At 38.3% G+C, this 18,999-nt stretch overlaps 1 protein-coding gene across 1 annotated transcript in view; it reads left to right on the plus strand.

The window, feature by feature from the left end:
- The window catches only part of LOC125236253 (optomotor-blind protein), a 175,967-nt gene extending 164,249 nt beyond the window's left edge, over window positions 1-11,718 (plus strand). Inside the window, 4 exon segments of the mRNA XM_048142943.1 lie at window positions 7,225-7,358; window positions 8,258-8,365; window positions 8,368-8,581; window positions 8,912-11,718. Of these exon segments, the coding sequence (XP_047998900.1) occupies window positions 7,225-7,358; window positions 8,258-8,365; window positions 8,368-8,581; window positions 8,912-9,143 (688 nt within the window). The 3' untranslated portion in view covers window positions 9,144-11,718.
- Window positions 11,719-18,999: the final 7,281 nt, after the last annotated feature.

Genomic DNA, 18,999 nt, shown 5'->3' on the forward strand with positions numbered 1-18,999 from the left:
TGTTTCATTCCTAAGTGCTTCAGCTGGACAAGAAAAGTTTGCTCAACTTTATTTTTGTCAAATTAATTACTGGACAAAATTATTTTGTCAACTATTTTTTTTGTCAAAAAATGTTTCTTCAAATTATACCATGCAAAACCACGTTTGACAATAAATATTATAAGGCATACATGTAATGTAATAATTTTATTAGTATTGTAACAGAAAACTCGTGTGTGACAGAGTCAGTTTAGGTGCGACGACGAGCGAAGCGAGGAGGAGCGTGTTAGGTTGACAGTGAGCAAACCGGAAATGACTTTTAATGTAATTAAACATTAATAGAACATAATGGTCTTGGAAACATCAGGTTTCTTTTTAATAAAATGTATCCGGACATGTAAGTGAAAATGTCATACTTGACATTTGCAGCAGGAGGAAAAAAAGTACGACATACACATTATTTCACACAAATCTTGGACACAAAGTATAAAATCAACAAACTAATTTCTAGTGCGCCATTTAACTACAATTTATTGGGAAATGGAAATTTTGCCTAACAATACATTTGACTAAATAATATTTGGTAAAATGAGATTTGACCAAGTAAATATTTTGGGAAACAAATACTTGCCAAAAAAGTTTTGCTAAATGTCAATTTGCGATAAGTTGTTTTGCCAAACGTTTATTTGGGAAATGATAATTTGGGAATAATAGTTTGGGATGTGAAACTTTGGGAAACGTTTTTTGGCAAATCGTCAGTAAACCCATACAGTCAGCAAATCGTGAAATTCCTAGACATAGTGTGAAAGTGCGAACATTTTGTCACGTTACCAGATCAACGCGGGGCTCCTTTTCTCAGTGTATTCTTCAAGCCTTTGAACTAAAGTAATCTAACGAACATTCATTACCGAAAATCCATTGGTTGAATATAACTACCTTCAAAACATTACATACTCGTAGTACCTTTAGGATCGCACGGGTGGATGCAGAAATATTGACCAATTACCTCCTTATACATAAACGTTCACTAAATTTATCAAGCCGATAAAGTTCGTTTGTCCCTTTCTATCACACCAATACGTCGGAAAGAGACAAACGAACTTTATCGGCTTGATAACTTTAGTGTACGTTTATGAGTAAGGGGGTAAGAGTAATTTATAAATTAATTTTGAACTATCGTGAACCTATCACCATTTAGTAAATAATCGAATCGTGAAGCGTTTGGGCACATCTCGGACACTGGCCATCAAATATATGAAAGAGGCGCGTTCCTAGCACACATTCTAAACTCGTGTAGGTGAACGCGTACCTACCATGCTTGTATGAGTGAGATATGACAGGTCGATTGTTCGCGTTTTTGACAGGCGGTAACTGTCAGGTAACCGACAGGGGTGGGCGGCACTTTCAGCGGGGAACGGGAGTGGCCATACTGTACGATAGTACTCTTTATTATACTGTGGTTTGGGCATACGGCTACGCACACAGTTACTTGTTCTTTCACCCGCTACTATTCTTGCCGACTGTACTATGTATCTGTCTATTTACTAAGAAACTGGCTCCAGACATTGTCTCGAGAATTACGAGCGAGCTAACGCTTATAAGCTGGCAGAACCAGTCCAGACCTGTATGGTGTGCGGTGTGCCACCCGCGATATCTATTAGCAACTTTTTTTAAGTATTTATTACTATTATGGACTGTAGTATAGCAAGTTTTGCTGGAAATTAATCATTTTGACGTGTGTTGAATTAGTTCAAATGATGTCACAAAAATAAATCATTCTGTACATATAATTATTATCCGTATTCTTTTTGACAAAAACGGGGTTTTTATATTTTCCAGTAACTATAACGCCGCACCGTAAGAAAATTAAGTACTGAGCCAACGTTTTTGAACATCTTGCTTAAAATTGCTACAGTAAAATCGAATGTATTATTTGTTGTATAAGTATTGATTCAGTTATAAATGTATGTAAGCCAGAAGATAACAACCTGCTTTTTTTTAGAATGCAAACCCAAGTTTCTTAAATAAAGTTTCAGGAAAAGTCCTCATAATATGAATTTAGAAACGAAAAATCCACGCTCAAGTACCTAAGCCATAAGTTCTCTATGAGCACATGGACCTCGAATACCTTCGATACCAAGATTGATAATAGTTTTTTGTTATCTATACAAGGGTGCAAATGTGGTATTTTAACGCCTGGTGTGGAATTTCAACTCACGAGAAGTAATAGTTATTTGTTATACAAGGGGCAAACTTGTATTTTAACACCGAGTGTGGAATTGAAGAACGAGCAAGTGAAAGAATTCTATAGTTGAACCACGAGCGATGCGAGTGGTTCGAGAATAGAATCCTGAACTTAGCGAGTTTTTCAATACGCGAGAAGTAAAATACATTTGCACTCGTGTGTAACACAAAACTTTTCCCCTCACTATAGCGAGGAAATTTCAACACAAAAAACGCGTTTATGCGTTTACCTCTGCTTCCAGTAGTTCCACTGGTGGTAAATCATCTTCATCACTAGATTCACTCGCTTTTATCAATTTTATTTTATAATCTGTGGGATATGGGTTAAATTGTGGCGTAGGCGAGAGGCTGGCAACCTGTCACTGCAATGTCACAATTGGATTTCTTTCAACCCCTTTTTGCCAAGAGTGGCACTGAAACTTAGTAGTTCATGTGCTCTGCCTACCCCTCTATGGGATACAGGCGTGATTATATGTATGTATGTATGTATGTTATCAATTTTAAAGCAGAACATTTGACTATAATTCAAGGTCAAATTACTTTATTTACTAGTGGATAAAATGCGCTTTTTACTCGCTGGCATGGGATAAAACACGTGTTTCCGGGCTAGTGAGGGGAAAAATAGGTTACCATAAATTGAAAGGTATATAACAACGCGCACATTTAAATTTCATCCGTCGGATATGAAAGGTATAATCATGCACACGTTTTACCTACGCCAGCAACACGCAAGGAATCTCTAATTCGCTCACACATTTTGTACCGGACGCGCTCAGCCACAGCATCCGAATTAGAGCGGATGAGCCGGATGCCGGAAGTTCTTTTTCAAAATGGCCGCCGGCCGGAAGGGCGGGAAACGTGAGCGTTTTGACAAACGCGCGGACACGCCGGGCATATTTCATAGGCCCTTTGTGCCGGGTGGACTGTGCCCTTTGCCAAGATGTTGGTTATGGGTTATGGGTGCTTGGATATGGAACGAGGTATTTTAATAGAAGGTTTACCTTTTTTAATAAATTCTACCAGGATTAGATAAAAGAATGAATGTATAGAGAAAATGAACTGCGCTGCCAAAGGGTTACTGAAACCAAAAATTACATGCATTTTCTGTGACGTTTTGGGTATCAAATAACGATTTCTGAACTACTTAATAAGAATCACATGGTAAGAATAACGTCAATACAGATAGTAAATATATTGACGTCATTCTTGGATTCCATTTCATTGTCGGACTTCAAAGAAAGGAGGAGGTTTTCAATTCGTCGGGATTTTTTTCTGGTCATATAATTTCAATCTATTCTGTCTGACTGATAGTACCTGCATTACTCTGACATCATATTTGGTCGAATCAAACATACTTTCAAGACAAATTTCTTCAAAATTGTAAGTAGATATTAAAAATTAAATTGGCATGATGTCTATCTCATTTATTAAGTGACAAATGCATAAACCAAGGAAGTCTCACCCTAGAGAGAATCACTTACCACCCTGCAAGCTTACATTTAACCAATGATTCAACTTTACCAAAGATAATCAAATCCCTAAATTCATCATCCGAGCTTTAGGGATAAACTACAGGGCATCAATAAAAAACCGAGGGGAACTGAGCGGGATGAAATTTGGTGAAATTACAAGGCGAGGCACCCCTAGAGTTTACATTGTAACGCGAGCACCCTAATGCCGGCAGTTTAAGTTAGGGTTGCCACATTCTTATCATTTTTATCCGTCGCGAAGCTTGGGTTCGCGTGACTAAATGCAATTGTTCTGTGCGTTTGTACAATAAGGACCGCGTTTGGTAATACGTCGTTTGGGATTGTTTCTCGCGCTTTCTTTTTAAGATGAGGAAGATTGACTATTAGACCAAATGAAGCAAGAAGTTTTGGTTTTGGTACTCAGTAGGTAAGGTTGGTCCCGCGGCGTCGTATTGTGTACACGAACATCGCTCATAACGTCGTAAGCGCCCACGACAGTAAGGTCCCTTTACCCAGATAATGTCACATACTTATATGTTGTTGTATCATTTTGGACGTTTAAAAATCCGAAAAAACGACCAGCAAAACCGAAAAAATATCAAATTGTTGACATAAAACTTATAAAGTCTTGTATAAGAATATGATAGGTACCTATGTCTAATATATTTTTGTAGCTAGGTATATCTCGGACATGCTCTGAGATGCCACCAGTCTCGAGTAAATAAATGTCTCGTATACAAAACCCACTTTCTTAGAGCAATGATTTTATTTTAAACAAAATTATCTACAAAATGGGCGCTACAGCGCGCAAAAACCTTGGACTAACTAGTGCAAATTTAAAAGTTTAAGCTTCTTATTAAAAAGTTTAAAAACTTTAAAATAACCGTCGTCAACCCTAAACGGCAAGGGTGGCCCAAATTAAATTCTATCAGCGACAATGAGACGAGTTAATTCAGACCGCAGCAACCCTAAAACAAAGAGCTGGTAAAGCAAATCATTTGCACTATTGTCATGGAGATTATTTTTGGATGTTTTGAGAACGTTTAGGCGACTTGGGAGTACCGACAGTACAGTCAATAGAAGATAAGTACTTAATGACTTTTTTTTATGACACAAATTCTTTCATTCGCATAATACGTTTAGTGTTTGGTTTTGCTAACATAAAAATGTAGGTATGACAGTCACTAAACGTAGCATCTCCTCAATAGTAAATATATTATCTGATCTTCATACATGCTGCAAGGTTGTTGCTTCAAATGTGAGTGTGTTTAGTAAAACGTCCCACTTTGTCGGTTACCATTAAATAAGGCGAGATTTACTTGTACCTTAATGAACTGACAAAGCGAATTTATAGCAATCGACAAAGTGGGACGTTTTCCCGTGCACACTCACAAATTAGCTTTTATTTGCATAGAGTATTCCTGTTACCGAGATAAAGAAAATGATGCCCTAGTTTTCCATGCCACATTCTCATTAAGTAAAAATAAGATTACACAAATTTAATATAAACTCACGCCTTTTTTTTTTTTTTTTTGACGGAGTGGGAATGCTGTTACGCACGATGTGTGGGACTCGCCGTTTCTTTCCCCTCCCCTGTCGAGAGGGGGGAAACTTGGCCCTACCCACTAAACCCACTCCGGCGTTCTATCCTCTTTGCCGTTCGTGAGGGCGCGCTGGGATCGATGTTGTCATCATGTCATTCACCACGGCGCCCTCCGGCCACGGCGCCCTCCGGGTATAAACTCACGCCTGTCCTTCCAAAAGGCAAAGCACTACCACATACAACTGCTCACGTTTTAGTGCCGGTGGAAAAAGTGATATTACTAGTACAATGACAAGTGGCTAGTCCATGGCCCGCACCACAATGAGGAGGCACATTGACATTTTATCCCGCCAGGCGGCGCCTGTGCAAGTGTGTAGGCATGTCACTGTCGTTCATATGTGTGAGAGAGAAAAACATATTATCTTCTCGCTCGCACGTATGAAATACTTTATCTGTGCTATGCAAGTGCAATGGACTGATAGGGTGGCGCCATCTGTCATAACCTTTGAGTATGCCTCCTCACCTCACTAAACCCCTAACCCAATCGACTTCTAAGACTCCTACGAGAGATGTTGAGAATGGTGAAATTCTTATAAGATATTTTGATACGAATATTAGAAACGCTAAAAATAAAAGTCTCAAACGCAAACTATTTACCTAATGGTACGTGACAACACCGCGTTAATAATTTTAAAATGACAGTGTGCACTTTGGGGGTGACAAACGGTTGACATTTCGGTAATGGGCCACAAAAGGTTAATCTTCTCCTAATGACAGCGAGGCCCACGGCAATTTGCCCTTTCGCTGTTTTAGGGTTAAGAAAAATATAGGTTTAGTGTGTTCATGTTTAAGAATATCATTAGGGTTTGGTATCCAATAGGCTAGTATCCTATACTTAAAATAAATATTTTATGCAGTGCACGAAATAAAGCACCACATAATTAGAAAAAATTGGACAGTAGTTATGTTTAAACTTAATTTCTATTTAATAAATCAAAGAGAAAGATATAAAGTAAATGAATTGACCGTGACCTCACTCCTCGGTATTTCATAGTAATTCCATATCACCAAAGACATATATAACTCCGTATAGACAGATAAAGTCTAAGAAAAAAACGTACCTCAGTACCATACAGAAAAAGGTACGGTGGCCTAGATGGCATTACACCGTTGGGGTACGCTCACTTAGATGGCGCTATTATTAATATTTGACATTTTAACACATATCAAGCTAAGAATATGGGCCAAATTGTCAAAACTGAGGTTCAAAAGTTTTAAGCCTGTGTCAAGAGATGGATGCACTGTGATTACACATTTTACTTCGACAGTAACTCTCTATAATACTCGATCCTCTTTGATATTACCAAATCGTTTTGACAGTTCTTAAAAAGAAGCTGATTTGACTAGTAGGAAACTAGCCTATTATTAAGGTTAGCAATTGCTACAAGAATCTTACAGAAATAAAAATATTGAGAAAATCCTTTACTCGTACTTTTTCTACTTCTTATTCCGGTTTTGCTAAGAGCTATCCATATTTTTATTCTATTGTCAGCGCCTGATATACTGTGGGTTTAGAACTCTTTGTTTTATGTATTTTAAATGCAAAGTACCTTTTACATGGAGCAATTTTCCCCCCTTTAGTTTAAGTTTTCCACAAATCGTATGAAAAACTTGTACTATGGGCTTTAAAGTTAATTAAGACAGTCGGTGCGAGAACTCGCATGCGAGTTACATTCTGTTGCATATTGATCGACGACGACGATCTGTCCGTTAAACGGCAAGAGCCTGTCAGTTAGAACTAAAAAGTGACAGCGCCGAAGAACTGACGGGTAGTTGTCGTCTGGCGGACTGATCGTCAGTGGGCCTCTTTAATTGTGGTCACTAAGTAACTAAAGTCATAGGCGACATCTTGCTCTATGTCTATCTATAATATGTAATTATTAAAAATAAGTTTTTCTTTAATAAATTTCGCATCAATAACACGAGTAGTCTGTCCGTGTACCGCAGGCAGGCGCTGCTGACGGCGCGCTCCGAGCCGAGAGACGAAGACGATGAGCGGCCTCTTGACGTTGGAGGCCCCTCGAGTCCGCCGGCGCCTAGCAGCACACAACACACCAGCACTTGTGAGTACTCTAGTCGACTGTAGGACTCACTCCGAGCCGAGAGATGAAGACGATGAGCGGCCTCTTGACGTTGGAAGCCCCTCGAGTCCGCCGGCGCCTAGCAGCACGCACCACACCAGCACATGTGAGTACTCTAGTGGACTGTAGGACTCACTCCGAGCCGAGAGATGAAGACGACCGGCCTCTCGACGTTGGAGGCCCCTCGAGTCCACCGGCGCTTAGCAGCACACACCACACCAGCACATGGGAGTACTCTAGTGGACTGTAGGACTCGCTCCGAGCCGAGAGACGAAGACGATGAGCGGCGTCTCGACGTTCGAGGCCCCTCGAGTCCGCCGGCGCCTAGCAGCACAGACCACACTAGCACGTGTGAGTACTCTAGTGGACTGTAGGACTCGCTCCGAGCCAAGAGATGGCGATGAGCGGCCGCTAGACGTTGGAGGCCCCTCGAGTCCGCCGGCCCCGAGAAGCACGCACCACACCAGCACACGTGAGCTACCTCCTGGTCTTTTTTAATCCGAAGATATTTCGTCGGAAAGAATCTATGCTCAATTTAACATCTTTGAAATTTCTTTTCTTAAGTGCCAAAGTACCTCTGTTAGTCCTGATGCCTTCCAATCGGAGGAGTCTTAATTAACCAGTTTTTTTGTGAGTTTAGTCTAGTGATTGAGCCCTGCACTGATATTATGACGTATTCGAGCCACAGGAAATATAACGTTTCCATTAGAAAGCCCCCTTTCACTATAGACACCCTTGTCTTCTAATATCTGGAAGCCAAAAACATTGAAATGGACTCCATCGATATTTGTAAACAGAATTTTCGGGAGATGCCAACAGAATCCTCCTATATTGTCCTTTTGGTGGTAACCATATATCTAAAACACATTTCTCTCTTGCAGCCTGGTTCAGTTCGACAGCGGGCGACTCCGGCGCCGAAGAAGTCAACGAGGCCGGCTCGGACTCCTCGTGCTCCGGCGGCGCGCGTGCCTCTTCCCCTCCCGCGGGCCCCTCCGCCCCTCGCCCGCGCCCGACGTCTCCCTCGGCCCCCCGGTGCAGCCCCCCCTTCTCCCCTACCTGTACCCCCCCTCGCTGTACCCGCCGCCGTTCTTCCCGCCGCACCAGATGCCGCCGGGGCTGCTGTTTAACCTGCATCCGCTGCTGCAGCAGTATTCGCTACCGCCGCCGCCCGCATTGCCTGCGCCTCCGATAGGGAAGACGCACAGGTTAGTGTCTAATGATGAACTTCACTTTCGATAATAACAAAAATCAGTACAAACCTAGAGCAGTAGAAGAAGAAAAAATGTTCCACCAAAAATTACTTTCGGTTAACAAACGCATCATCAGCATCAAGGAGTTAAACTATTAGAAAGTTCTACCTGTCACTCATTTATCTATTTACCGCTTCTGCGATTGCAATATGAATGTCTTTAGACTACACACTCTGCCTTTTCCACTCTAGATCAACTATGCAGCCATGCACTATTTTACAAACGGAAACTAAGAACTAGGGAAAAGCTTTAAGAATTCTCACTGACGGCATTCTCTTCCCACAGGTTCGCACCATATGCTCTACCCGGCCTGGGCTCCGCGTTCGAGCAAGTCGCCCCCCGCGCCCGCAGCCTCAGCTCCTCCCCCGCGCGGCCGCGGGTCGGCTCCCCCCCCGCGCGAGCGGCCTCCGCCGACCCCCCGCCTGATGCCCCCACGGCCACGGCCACCGGCACGCCGTCTGACCTGAAGAGCATCGAGAGAATGGTCAACGGCTTGGACGTGGAGACGCAGGACTGACTCGGGAGAGCGTTGTAAATATCGTGTATTTATATCGATGTGGCTACGCCTGGTGCGTTATTCGCGTTTTCGAGGCTTTCACTCTGTCCATTTCCGAAAACTTTGTGTAACTCATTTATATAATGTGCAAACATGACAGTACATGATTTTAAGGAAAGCTATAAGTCTCACTCCCACTGCAAATGGCATGGTGGAGAGGTTAAACAGTTGTGTTAAAACTTTTATATTATTAAATACAGTTTGCCAAAACGTAATTCACGTTCTTTATGCGATGAAGATGCCAATAGATGCAGCCAGGCGTGGCTTTTTTGTATCGTTCCTATTTTTTTCTGTCGAGTTCTATTCGGGTCGATATTCGTATACTGAATGTAAATAGTTAAGTTAGGTCGTTAGGTTGTTAGACACCTGTAAGGCAGTTCAACGTGAACTGTGACGTCAGAAAGTGTTGACGGCCCGTTCACATTGCGTTTCATAGACTCCTATATAACATATTGTAACTTTCTATCCCATCTTTAAGATTCCGTACACAAAAAAAATCTTAGAAACGAAATTTTTGCCGAAATTCATTTAAAAAACATGTTTCGGATTATATGGTATTGGAGTTGTAAATAAGTAATGACCAGAGATTGGATTTTTGTGCGTCATCTCATACTAAAAGTCATTAAAATGACGTGAGTCACTAAGGATGTCGCAAATCTGTCCGATTTCTGGTAATGACATAACTTCATTTTTTTTATTTTTGGATTCACTGAACCGGAGTTATGCTGTAAGATTAACGTAAAGTTGTCAAGTCAAATGTTGCAGTCTAATAGGACTCTACGAAGCGCATGATATTATTTATGTTTCATTACCTTAGAGTCGACAATTTTTGGTGAAAAAATATTATTTTACACGTTTTTGCTGCTTTGATGCTTTTTCTGTCGCGTCAAGAAATACAATGTTATTTACTGTTTTCCTCTTTTTCTGTTACTCTCAGTAAAGTAAACGCAGCGTTTTTTTTTATGAAAAGTTTAATTTTGTAGCGTCCAATTTATAAACAATGTAATTCAGAATGTTGCCAATACTTGTAAAATATTTTTTTTTCTTCAGAAATGTCGACTTTATCCATAACATTAACATCGAACACTACACGTAGGTTACGCCACACAATAGTAATCACTAATAGTTTTCCACCGGAGTAGCAATAGGCTTAATATAGAAACCTTTCGAGTTGAATCATCTGCAGTTGTGACATAATACTTTAAGTTTTATTTTTTTTATCAAGAGAAACAAATATCGTGATGATGATTTTTTTATTGTGGAAAATAAAAAAATCATCAAAACATCAAAACGAGAGCAGGGATAATTCATATAATTATATTATATGCAGCAGTTTTCTTCTGCTATCGCTACCGTAAGCGTTGTACTAATATAATATATTTTAAGCAACTTTTTTAGTTTGCGTCAAAAAAGGGAGAAAATGTACTTTTTCCCTAATTTATTAGTGACTAAAATCTAGTGTTGTGCCAAGCTGTCTAACCTAACCTTCTGTCACTGAATTTAGCATTCTTTTGGCAGGATCTATTTTTCTATTGAACTTTTGAGATACTTTATCCCATAGGTATCAAACAAAAAGCTTCTAATTGGCTTTAATTTGTTGACTACAATTAGCGCTATTAGAATAAATGAAATGTGCAATTCTACAAAATTGTGTTTTGTGCTACAACTGCATTGAATCAATTCGCTCATCAAATCATTTAACTCACCCTATAGAATAATATTAAATACATCGCTTTATTTTGTAAATACAATTTGTAAGGTATATATTATGCGTGTTTACTAATAGACATATTTTGAAAATATGTTTGTCAATTGTGCTGTGAGATTAGCGGGCGTTTAATTGTTGCTAATAACAAAAAAAAACAAATATCAATGAAACTTATTTTCGAAAATAATATGTAATTGTCTTGTTATACGAGTAAATGATAATGGTCAGAAATCTGCAAAGTTTGGATGTAAGTAATATTTATTTAATTGTTGTCTCCATTATTTTAGCAATTTTAATTTTGACGTGAATTATTTTTTTCCTGCCCAACAATTGAACGCGCGCGAAAAACGATTGATAAAATCTAATTTTAAGTTAAAAAAGTTTGTAATATATAGTTGATAACTATTGTAGTTAAAAATACAAAATATATTATCTATAAAATGAAAATAATTTTCCATGGAATTCATTAAATTTAAGCATTAAGAGTTTATTTCGATTTTTTGTAATAAGTACTTACAGTGTTTTACAAAATAAATGACTGTTCAGTGTTATCCCGTTGTGCGTGTTACGTCACGACTTTGTAAGCCAATCAGAGCGCAGCAGATGATTGTTGACCAATCAGAGAAGAGTATTCGCAGCTCACTTCGCTCCGCTCATTTATTTTGTATAACACTCTCTGTAAATTATAACCAGAGATTTGACATGCAATACATTCGTTATTTTGCCATTTTTACAAGCTTACGGCGAGGTCTGTGAGCAGTTTGTAAGTACAGCTGTAATTGAGAAATTATTCATTAAAATATAATAGATAAATCTATTGACAAAATACTTATTGTTTTTTTTATAGTAATTCCCTAACAAGATAATGACCCAAAAGGTAATTTTAACACGAACTACGAGTATGAGGAATGAGTACCTCTAACAAAGAATAATTATATATTCCGAACATACCACTAACGTTAAAAATGATAGACAACAAAGTAAAAGCTTATCATAAAGCCCAAGAGTTAAATACGAGTATGATTATCAGTGGGCGATAAATGGCATCATAATATGAGATATGACGATCGACGATCTCAGTTCTTCAAAGAACTTTAGCATATTCATTGCCAGAGACAGTACTTCCGAAACAAGTCGTTATCTATGTAGGAAACCGGGCGGGTTTTTGGCAAGGAATATCTTAATATTGTATGTAGAAAAAGCACTTCGAGACCATTTCGAGACTGTTCTTTCCGCACAGACTCCATCTGTAACTTTTCTTTTTTATCAGTTTTCTGTCAAGCCCTATTTCCCACAAAACAAAATAGGTGACTCCTAATTAACAAAAAGAACAATCTCAGTGACATCTCTATCTCGTACAAACATAATTGCGTGCGCACTATCTGACATCACAGAGGTGTCACGTACAACTCACGTACGTAATTGGTGGTATCTGGGCCCGAAGCCAACAGCACTATCGTTGACGCAACGTGGCGACACACAAGTGTCTGCGTCGCACCACAGAAGAACGATAGTGAGAAACTGTAGGCTGGGATTTTCCCAATTTAACACATGTTCTCCCGACTTCTGAAAAAAAACCGGAGAAGCCAATTCACAAAAACAACATACATATCGCTGCTACATTGCTCAGAAAGGATAAAAAAAGTTCGGCCTTCGCCACTGGTGGTTTCCGTCATTTTTAACCGCCTTCCAAATCTCAAAGGAAGGGGTTCTCAATTCGTCTGTATTTTTTTTTGTTTTTTTTTGTTTTTTTTTATTTTTTTTAATGTTTGTTCCTCGATATCTCCGTCGTTACTGGACCGATTTTGAAAATTTTTTTTTGATTAAATGTATATGCATACAGATTGGTCCCATTTTTCTCAGAACCCAGTTCTGATGATGGGATCCTGGAGAAATCGAGAGAACTCCTCAAATCTGAAAGGCATACACTTACGTCCAGAACAGTGACATTTGGTGCAGTGGAACTGCTGATGATGGTCAGAACGGAACTCCTCAAATCTGAACGGTACACTTATAGTGACTTTGGTATTTTTATAAGAACAGCATGCACTTCCGTCCAGAACAGTGACATTTGGTGCAGTGGAACTGCTGATGAAGAGTGAGCCGCCCCTGGTTAGAGTTCCGTTTTGATAATCATTATCATCTGTAAGTACTTCAGAATCATCCCAATTTCAAAATTGGTTCAGAAATGACGGAGATATCGAATAACAAACATTAAAAAATATACAGACGAATTGATAATATAATCCAACATTTGAAAGTACTTAACACCAAAACCCCAAAGGAAGGCGGTTTTTTTTTCTTAAAAATTATGTGTTATGTTTAGCAAGTAACACCTACAATACACGCGTGATTAACTAAGTTTGTTATTCATTATCAATTTTACATATTTTAATATAGAAAGTAAAAATCATTTGCAATATTGAGGTATCAAATTGAAACAAGAAATGTTTTACTTTTGCCAACATGAGTCTCAAAACCCCGGAAAAACCTTTTATCCCAACATTGGGATCATTTGATCTGGTAACCCTACGAATCATGAACCATTGTAGTTTTGGGTTTTGGGACTGTAGTTTTGACATGTCTACGACGCGAAGCGCCACCGAAACGCCGTAGAAAGGTAGTCTCGCTCTGTCGTGCTGTAACAGTCAAAAGGGGACCTACCTACCCTAGCCTATACTTTACCATAAGCACCCCATATATTTAACAACCCAAAACCCATTAAGCTCAATAACTACCCCTGAATTTAATCCCAATTTATTTTGTTTGTTTTTGTTCTGCATTTAAAACGTTTGGCCATAAGAAAAATAATAAAATGTGATCGTTTAGTAAAGGTAGGACGCCTAAGCTGTACGAAGTAACCACAAATCCTTTTCTCAAGTGTAGGAAGTTTCAACACACTAGATATTTCCCTACTTTTACAAATTCTACCCCCAACATGATAATAGTTTCCGCTATTCTGATATTCCCTATAGATGAGTACCGATACATAATTTATTTTATAGAGCAATTACAACCAACATGTTCATTCAATTCTCATAGTCAAATATACACTTTGTGAAGTAGAAAGAAATAAAATACAATAATTAAGGTGAAAAATTCAATTTATTAGTCAAATTTTTAGGAATTTTATTTTTAAAGGTGTTTCATCCCCAACGCGTCCTAGTATGAATTACAATACATAGTCGGTAATACATACTAAGCTCTGACCATCAACGTAAAGCTATTTGCCAATTCAATTCTTTCTTCGAATCGAATACGAAATTGGAATTCTATTTCTATTATTTCTATTTTATATTGTCAGTGAGAATCAGCGAAAATGAGAATACAACTTCACTATTAATACTATTCAAAGATAATTAAAGGAAAACTATCAGCAATTCAAGAATTCCAAGAACCCTTTGTTTTATTTTGTGTTCGGGGCTTTATTTAGGCAAATACCTCCTGGTTTGCGCATGAGGTAAGGTCGCCTATTCTATCATCTAAAATGCCAGGCCTTGGATCCTTTCTTAGAATCATCTTTTCTGGAATGTGAACCTATCAACCGGTTCTCTTAAAAATTTTGAACCATATAAACCATAGAACCCCAGACTCTCCTCCAACATATCGACAAATGAAGACTACAATTACTATATTTGAACAAGACAATGCATTTAATGGCCATCATTGTATGTGGTAAGCTTGTACGCATTGCTATACAAAACTTGCCTCAACTGTCACGTTACGCTTAGCTGATATACTCAAGCCTGGACCTCCTGCCCAAACAAGCATCATAACTTCAATGCCAAGTAGCAAGAGAAAAGACCTGAGTCTCTTTAATTTATCAAAAACAAATCCGAAATAAAAATATTTAATTCAAACTGGCATTCCCGACAGAACCTAGTCCCTAAGCTTCTCAAAACCCGGCTATCCCATATACTTCAGCAATTAAACCTCCAAAGATATAGTACCCATTAGCAGCTCATTCTACAGATATAATAAATAATAAAAATATAATATCACAATATTATCAAATATCCAGAAATAAAATAATCTTTTATTTCTGAAGAATAAATAAAATATAATTGGCTTCAGCTTTTTCTGAAGTTGGTTAAGAACCTTAGTTCATTTAAAAGCAAAAGCTTGTACAGAATAACCATATAATTAACCCATAAAATATCATTTAGTTTGCTTCAGAACTCCTTGGAATTAATGTAAGATCCTTGGATCTCAAACACAAAAGCATGCAGTTAAGCATTGTTCTTCTGAAGTTGTTTAGAACCTTAGTCCATTTAAAGCAAAAGCTTATACAGATAACCATATAATTAACATTGTAATAAGTTTTCATATAAAATAATTTAATTTGCTTCAGCATTCTTTGGAATTAATGTAAGACCCTTGGATCTCAAACACAGAAAATATGCAATAAGCATTTAATAAAATTATAATATAATATGCTCTAGAATATCAGAGTATTATTTAAAATCCATAAATTATTCTAAGTGTATAATAAAACCCCTAATAACTCAGTTATGTTTCAAAGTATCACAAAATAGTCATATAACAAAGCACAATAGAACATCATAATGAAATCACAAAGAAAAACAGTGATAAATATTAAAGAACTCACATGACTCCTTCTTATCTTTGGAGAGATCTCCCCGTGGCTGCCTCGACCCGCGACTCGTTCCAGAATGATCCCCTGCGCCCCGTGTACTGGCTTATATAGCCCGCTCGGGTGACGGCCCCGCCCGAACCTGCCACGCTAGCGTCCCCCCGGAGCCCCGACGGCATTGCTCGCTTGTATTACCATATATGGGCATCCGAAGCGCACCCTCCAGCGCCGACGCGCTCATCTCGATCGTGATTGGTTGCGCACCATCGCCTGACGCCAAGACGAGTTCCGACCTGTTTTCCTAGAACTCTTGCTACCGATGTTTTGAATGATGTTTCTACTTGGAATGAAAATAACGATTATATTTATGCATGCATAGGTTTGTACGAAACGAGATTATCGGATCGTCACAATTGCCCCCAACATTTGTCACAGAGGAAAGGTTTTGTAAACCTTGACTCGGAGCACAAATGTTCCCACTCTAAATCAGATATTGTTATTTAACCCTTTGATGTAAATGTGGTGTGTAAAGTGACCAATACTAGAAAGGAAACAAATTATCCGGCATGAAATTATAAACCCACAGAATTATGACCCATGAGTCCAATTGCTTTCAGACAGAATTTCCACCCTCCATGCGACACTTGGTTGTGAGGCAAGTGAGCCCTATGTAGCAAAGTCCTCGCGTTTCATCCGGAATCTACGACCGTAGCCATTGAGATTCCACCACCTACATTGCCCAGATGTCCAGAAACAACGAAAACCTCCCCATAAAGAATGGAAAAACCTTTGCGGTAACCTCCAACACTTTTTCCCAGTGGCAATAACTCCAGTCAATAACCCACACAGGACAACCGGTTCCTTTCTTTCTTGGCTTGATGTAGTACTCTATTTCCAAGCAAGAAAGCTAGAAGTATTTTGAATTCATATATATTACGTTATGGCTCAAATGATTTCCACTCGATTTTTTTTTTTTTTTATTCGTGTGGAACCCAAACGAACTCTAAAGTCCTTATCTGAGGTTAGCGTCAGGATAGATGGACACGAAGTAATTCAAACATGTGTTTTAATTCACATGCTTGACCACCCCACATCACGTAAGCTCAGGAGTCAGCCAAATGGTCAGTTAAGAATGTAGAAGACATCCTTAAAAGTATTTGAAAGTCTCGACCGAGTTACTGGTACTACATATGGGCAGGAAGGAACTCCTGGACAGCCTCAGCCTTGCTATTACATTAATAATAACTGTATTTTATTTTGTGGAAGTTATTATTATCATAATCCTACTTATGATGAAAAATTACTATAAAAATTATACATATCTGGATGTATATCGGCTGCAAATTGCCATACTAATTTACAATGCAATTGATTTCAAAAAAATCATTTCTATAGAAAGCTTTTTAGTTAAATAGCAATGACCAAAACTGTCTATCAGAGGCACACATTTCTCTCCAAAGGTAGGACCGCCACGTCACTGCAGTTCAAACACATGGTTCTTTTTTTTTTTTTCCACGTGCTTGCTGTGCAGCCCGGTACCCCGGATCCCCTAAGATAGGTTAAGCAAACTAAATCAAAACACTCCTTCTGCAAACCCACTCGTTCATAGAGAGTGTGACGGACGAATAGTGATAGCTTCTTGTAGAGTATTGTGTTATCAAAAAGAATTTACCTATAAAAGGTATGACCTTAACCTAACACCAATATTCTCTTGATAACACATCTTTGGTCCCCTTTTCCCCGTTTGCAAATAACAATAACTGTTGTCAATATTTGATGATAAACAACTCTTAATAAACTCTCTCATACAAAATCATACATCAATTCTTTCATCCATCCTCTCTTACATCTACACATAACATACATCATCTGAGTCGTACACACATATCATACATGTTCCATTCAATCATCTTTTATTCTTCCTCACTCGCTCTTTCATACAGTTTAATACAAAGTTGCAAACAATCAAAATATTGACAGTAAAAAAGTTAATCCCATTTCCTTTTGAATAAAATATTTACTGCATTGTGCTTTATATTGAAAAAATCTACATAGTATACTATACTACAAAACATAACTTATAATTAAAGTTTACGCTTACGCTTAATGTTTAACGTAATTGGTTGAGACAAATTACGCTAAAAATAAATATAGTCAGAGCAACGTTAGAATTAATTCCTGATAGTCATGAATAAACCCTTACACATACGAAACCATGACTTGCTGTTCAACAAAAAGCCATAGCCCCGCACATGCACTGGCCACCCACAACCACCAAAAACCAATTCCACATCACTTCAACCATAAAAGTTACGCCTTATATGCTCTAAAAATTACGCTTAATTATTTACGCTAAATTGCAATTAAATTTACGCAAAATGTATTTTAATTTACGCTAAATTAGTTACGCCAATTGCTTTAATCAAAATTATTACACGCTATGCCACTTAACTTAGGTATTCTAACTACAAAATGGTAACATGTTCATCTTACATTTGACCAGCCACAAATATCCTGAACCAAACGATTACCCACGTCTCATTCTTCACTATCCAGATCCTTTTCAGATGTTTTTGAACTTGTTTATTCTGCCGAAGTAGTAGATCCTACTGACTGCACAAATATGTTCTTGGAGGGGCTTCAGGCGAAGACAGCCACTCCAATTCGTAGATTTTCTACTGCAACTGCTGCTCGTACTACTGCTGCTGTCCCGTACAACTGCTGCTGGCTCTGTAACTCAAAAGCTCGAAGCACGAAACGCGTCAAGTTAGCGTAATTACAAACAAAATATGAACTTTGGATTATCCTTTATTTTTAGTTTCCCCAACACAACATTGCAAAATTAATACTGTTACAGTTACACGATATTTTTAGCTAAGTGGAGGATAAAATGACGGCTTATAGACGGATGACCGTTATTTACAATAAGTTTTACTTGGTAATAGAAAAACATGACAAAATCTATGCCTGATAAACAAAATAATAAATTTTAATGTAAATAGTTAATTGGTTCATCAAGCTAAGGTCTAATTAATAGGTTCTCGTACAACTTTCCAAATAGCGAGACTCGCACATAGTCATACATTGTAGTTCAATGTTGCTAGGTCCTTGAATAAAATTTTTCTATTCATTTCCCATCCACACGATAAGAAACATACCTTAAAGAACAATATTGTCATGTAACGATGCGTAAATAGATACTACTACGCCACCATAACTAGATATCCTAACACTAAACTTGCCCCCATGTCATTGCAAGTTTTATGCTATTGACTAACTCTGTAAATGTAAAACTATTAGTTTCTGGCTTCTTACCTTTGCCGCATTATGATGACGAGCACCCTCAGTTATTAATTAAGTTAATCGGAAACAAAAGTAACATACACATACACTTACAATTTAAAACAACTGTTGCTTACTCAAACTAATTACAATTTTACATGCTGGCACACGTGCCCCCCTGCGAACTAAACTTTTACTTAATCGGTTGTGATAACCAGACCCGGGAATAACTC

Source organism: Leguminivora glycinivorella, chromosome 19 (genome assembly GCF_023078275.1).
Source record: "Leguminivora glycinivorella isolate SPB_JAAS2020 chromosome 19, LegGlyc_1.1, whole genome shotgun sequence".
NCBI lineage: Eukaryota > Metazoa > Arthropoda > Insecta > Lepidoptera > Tortricidae > Leguminivora > Leguminivora glycinivorella.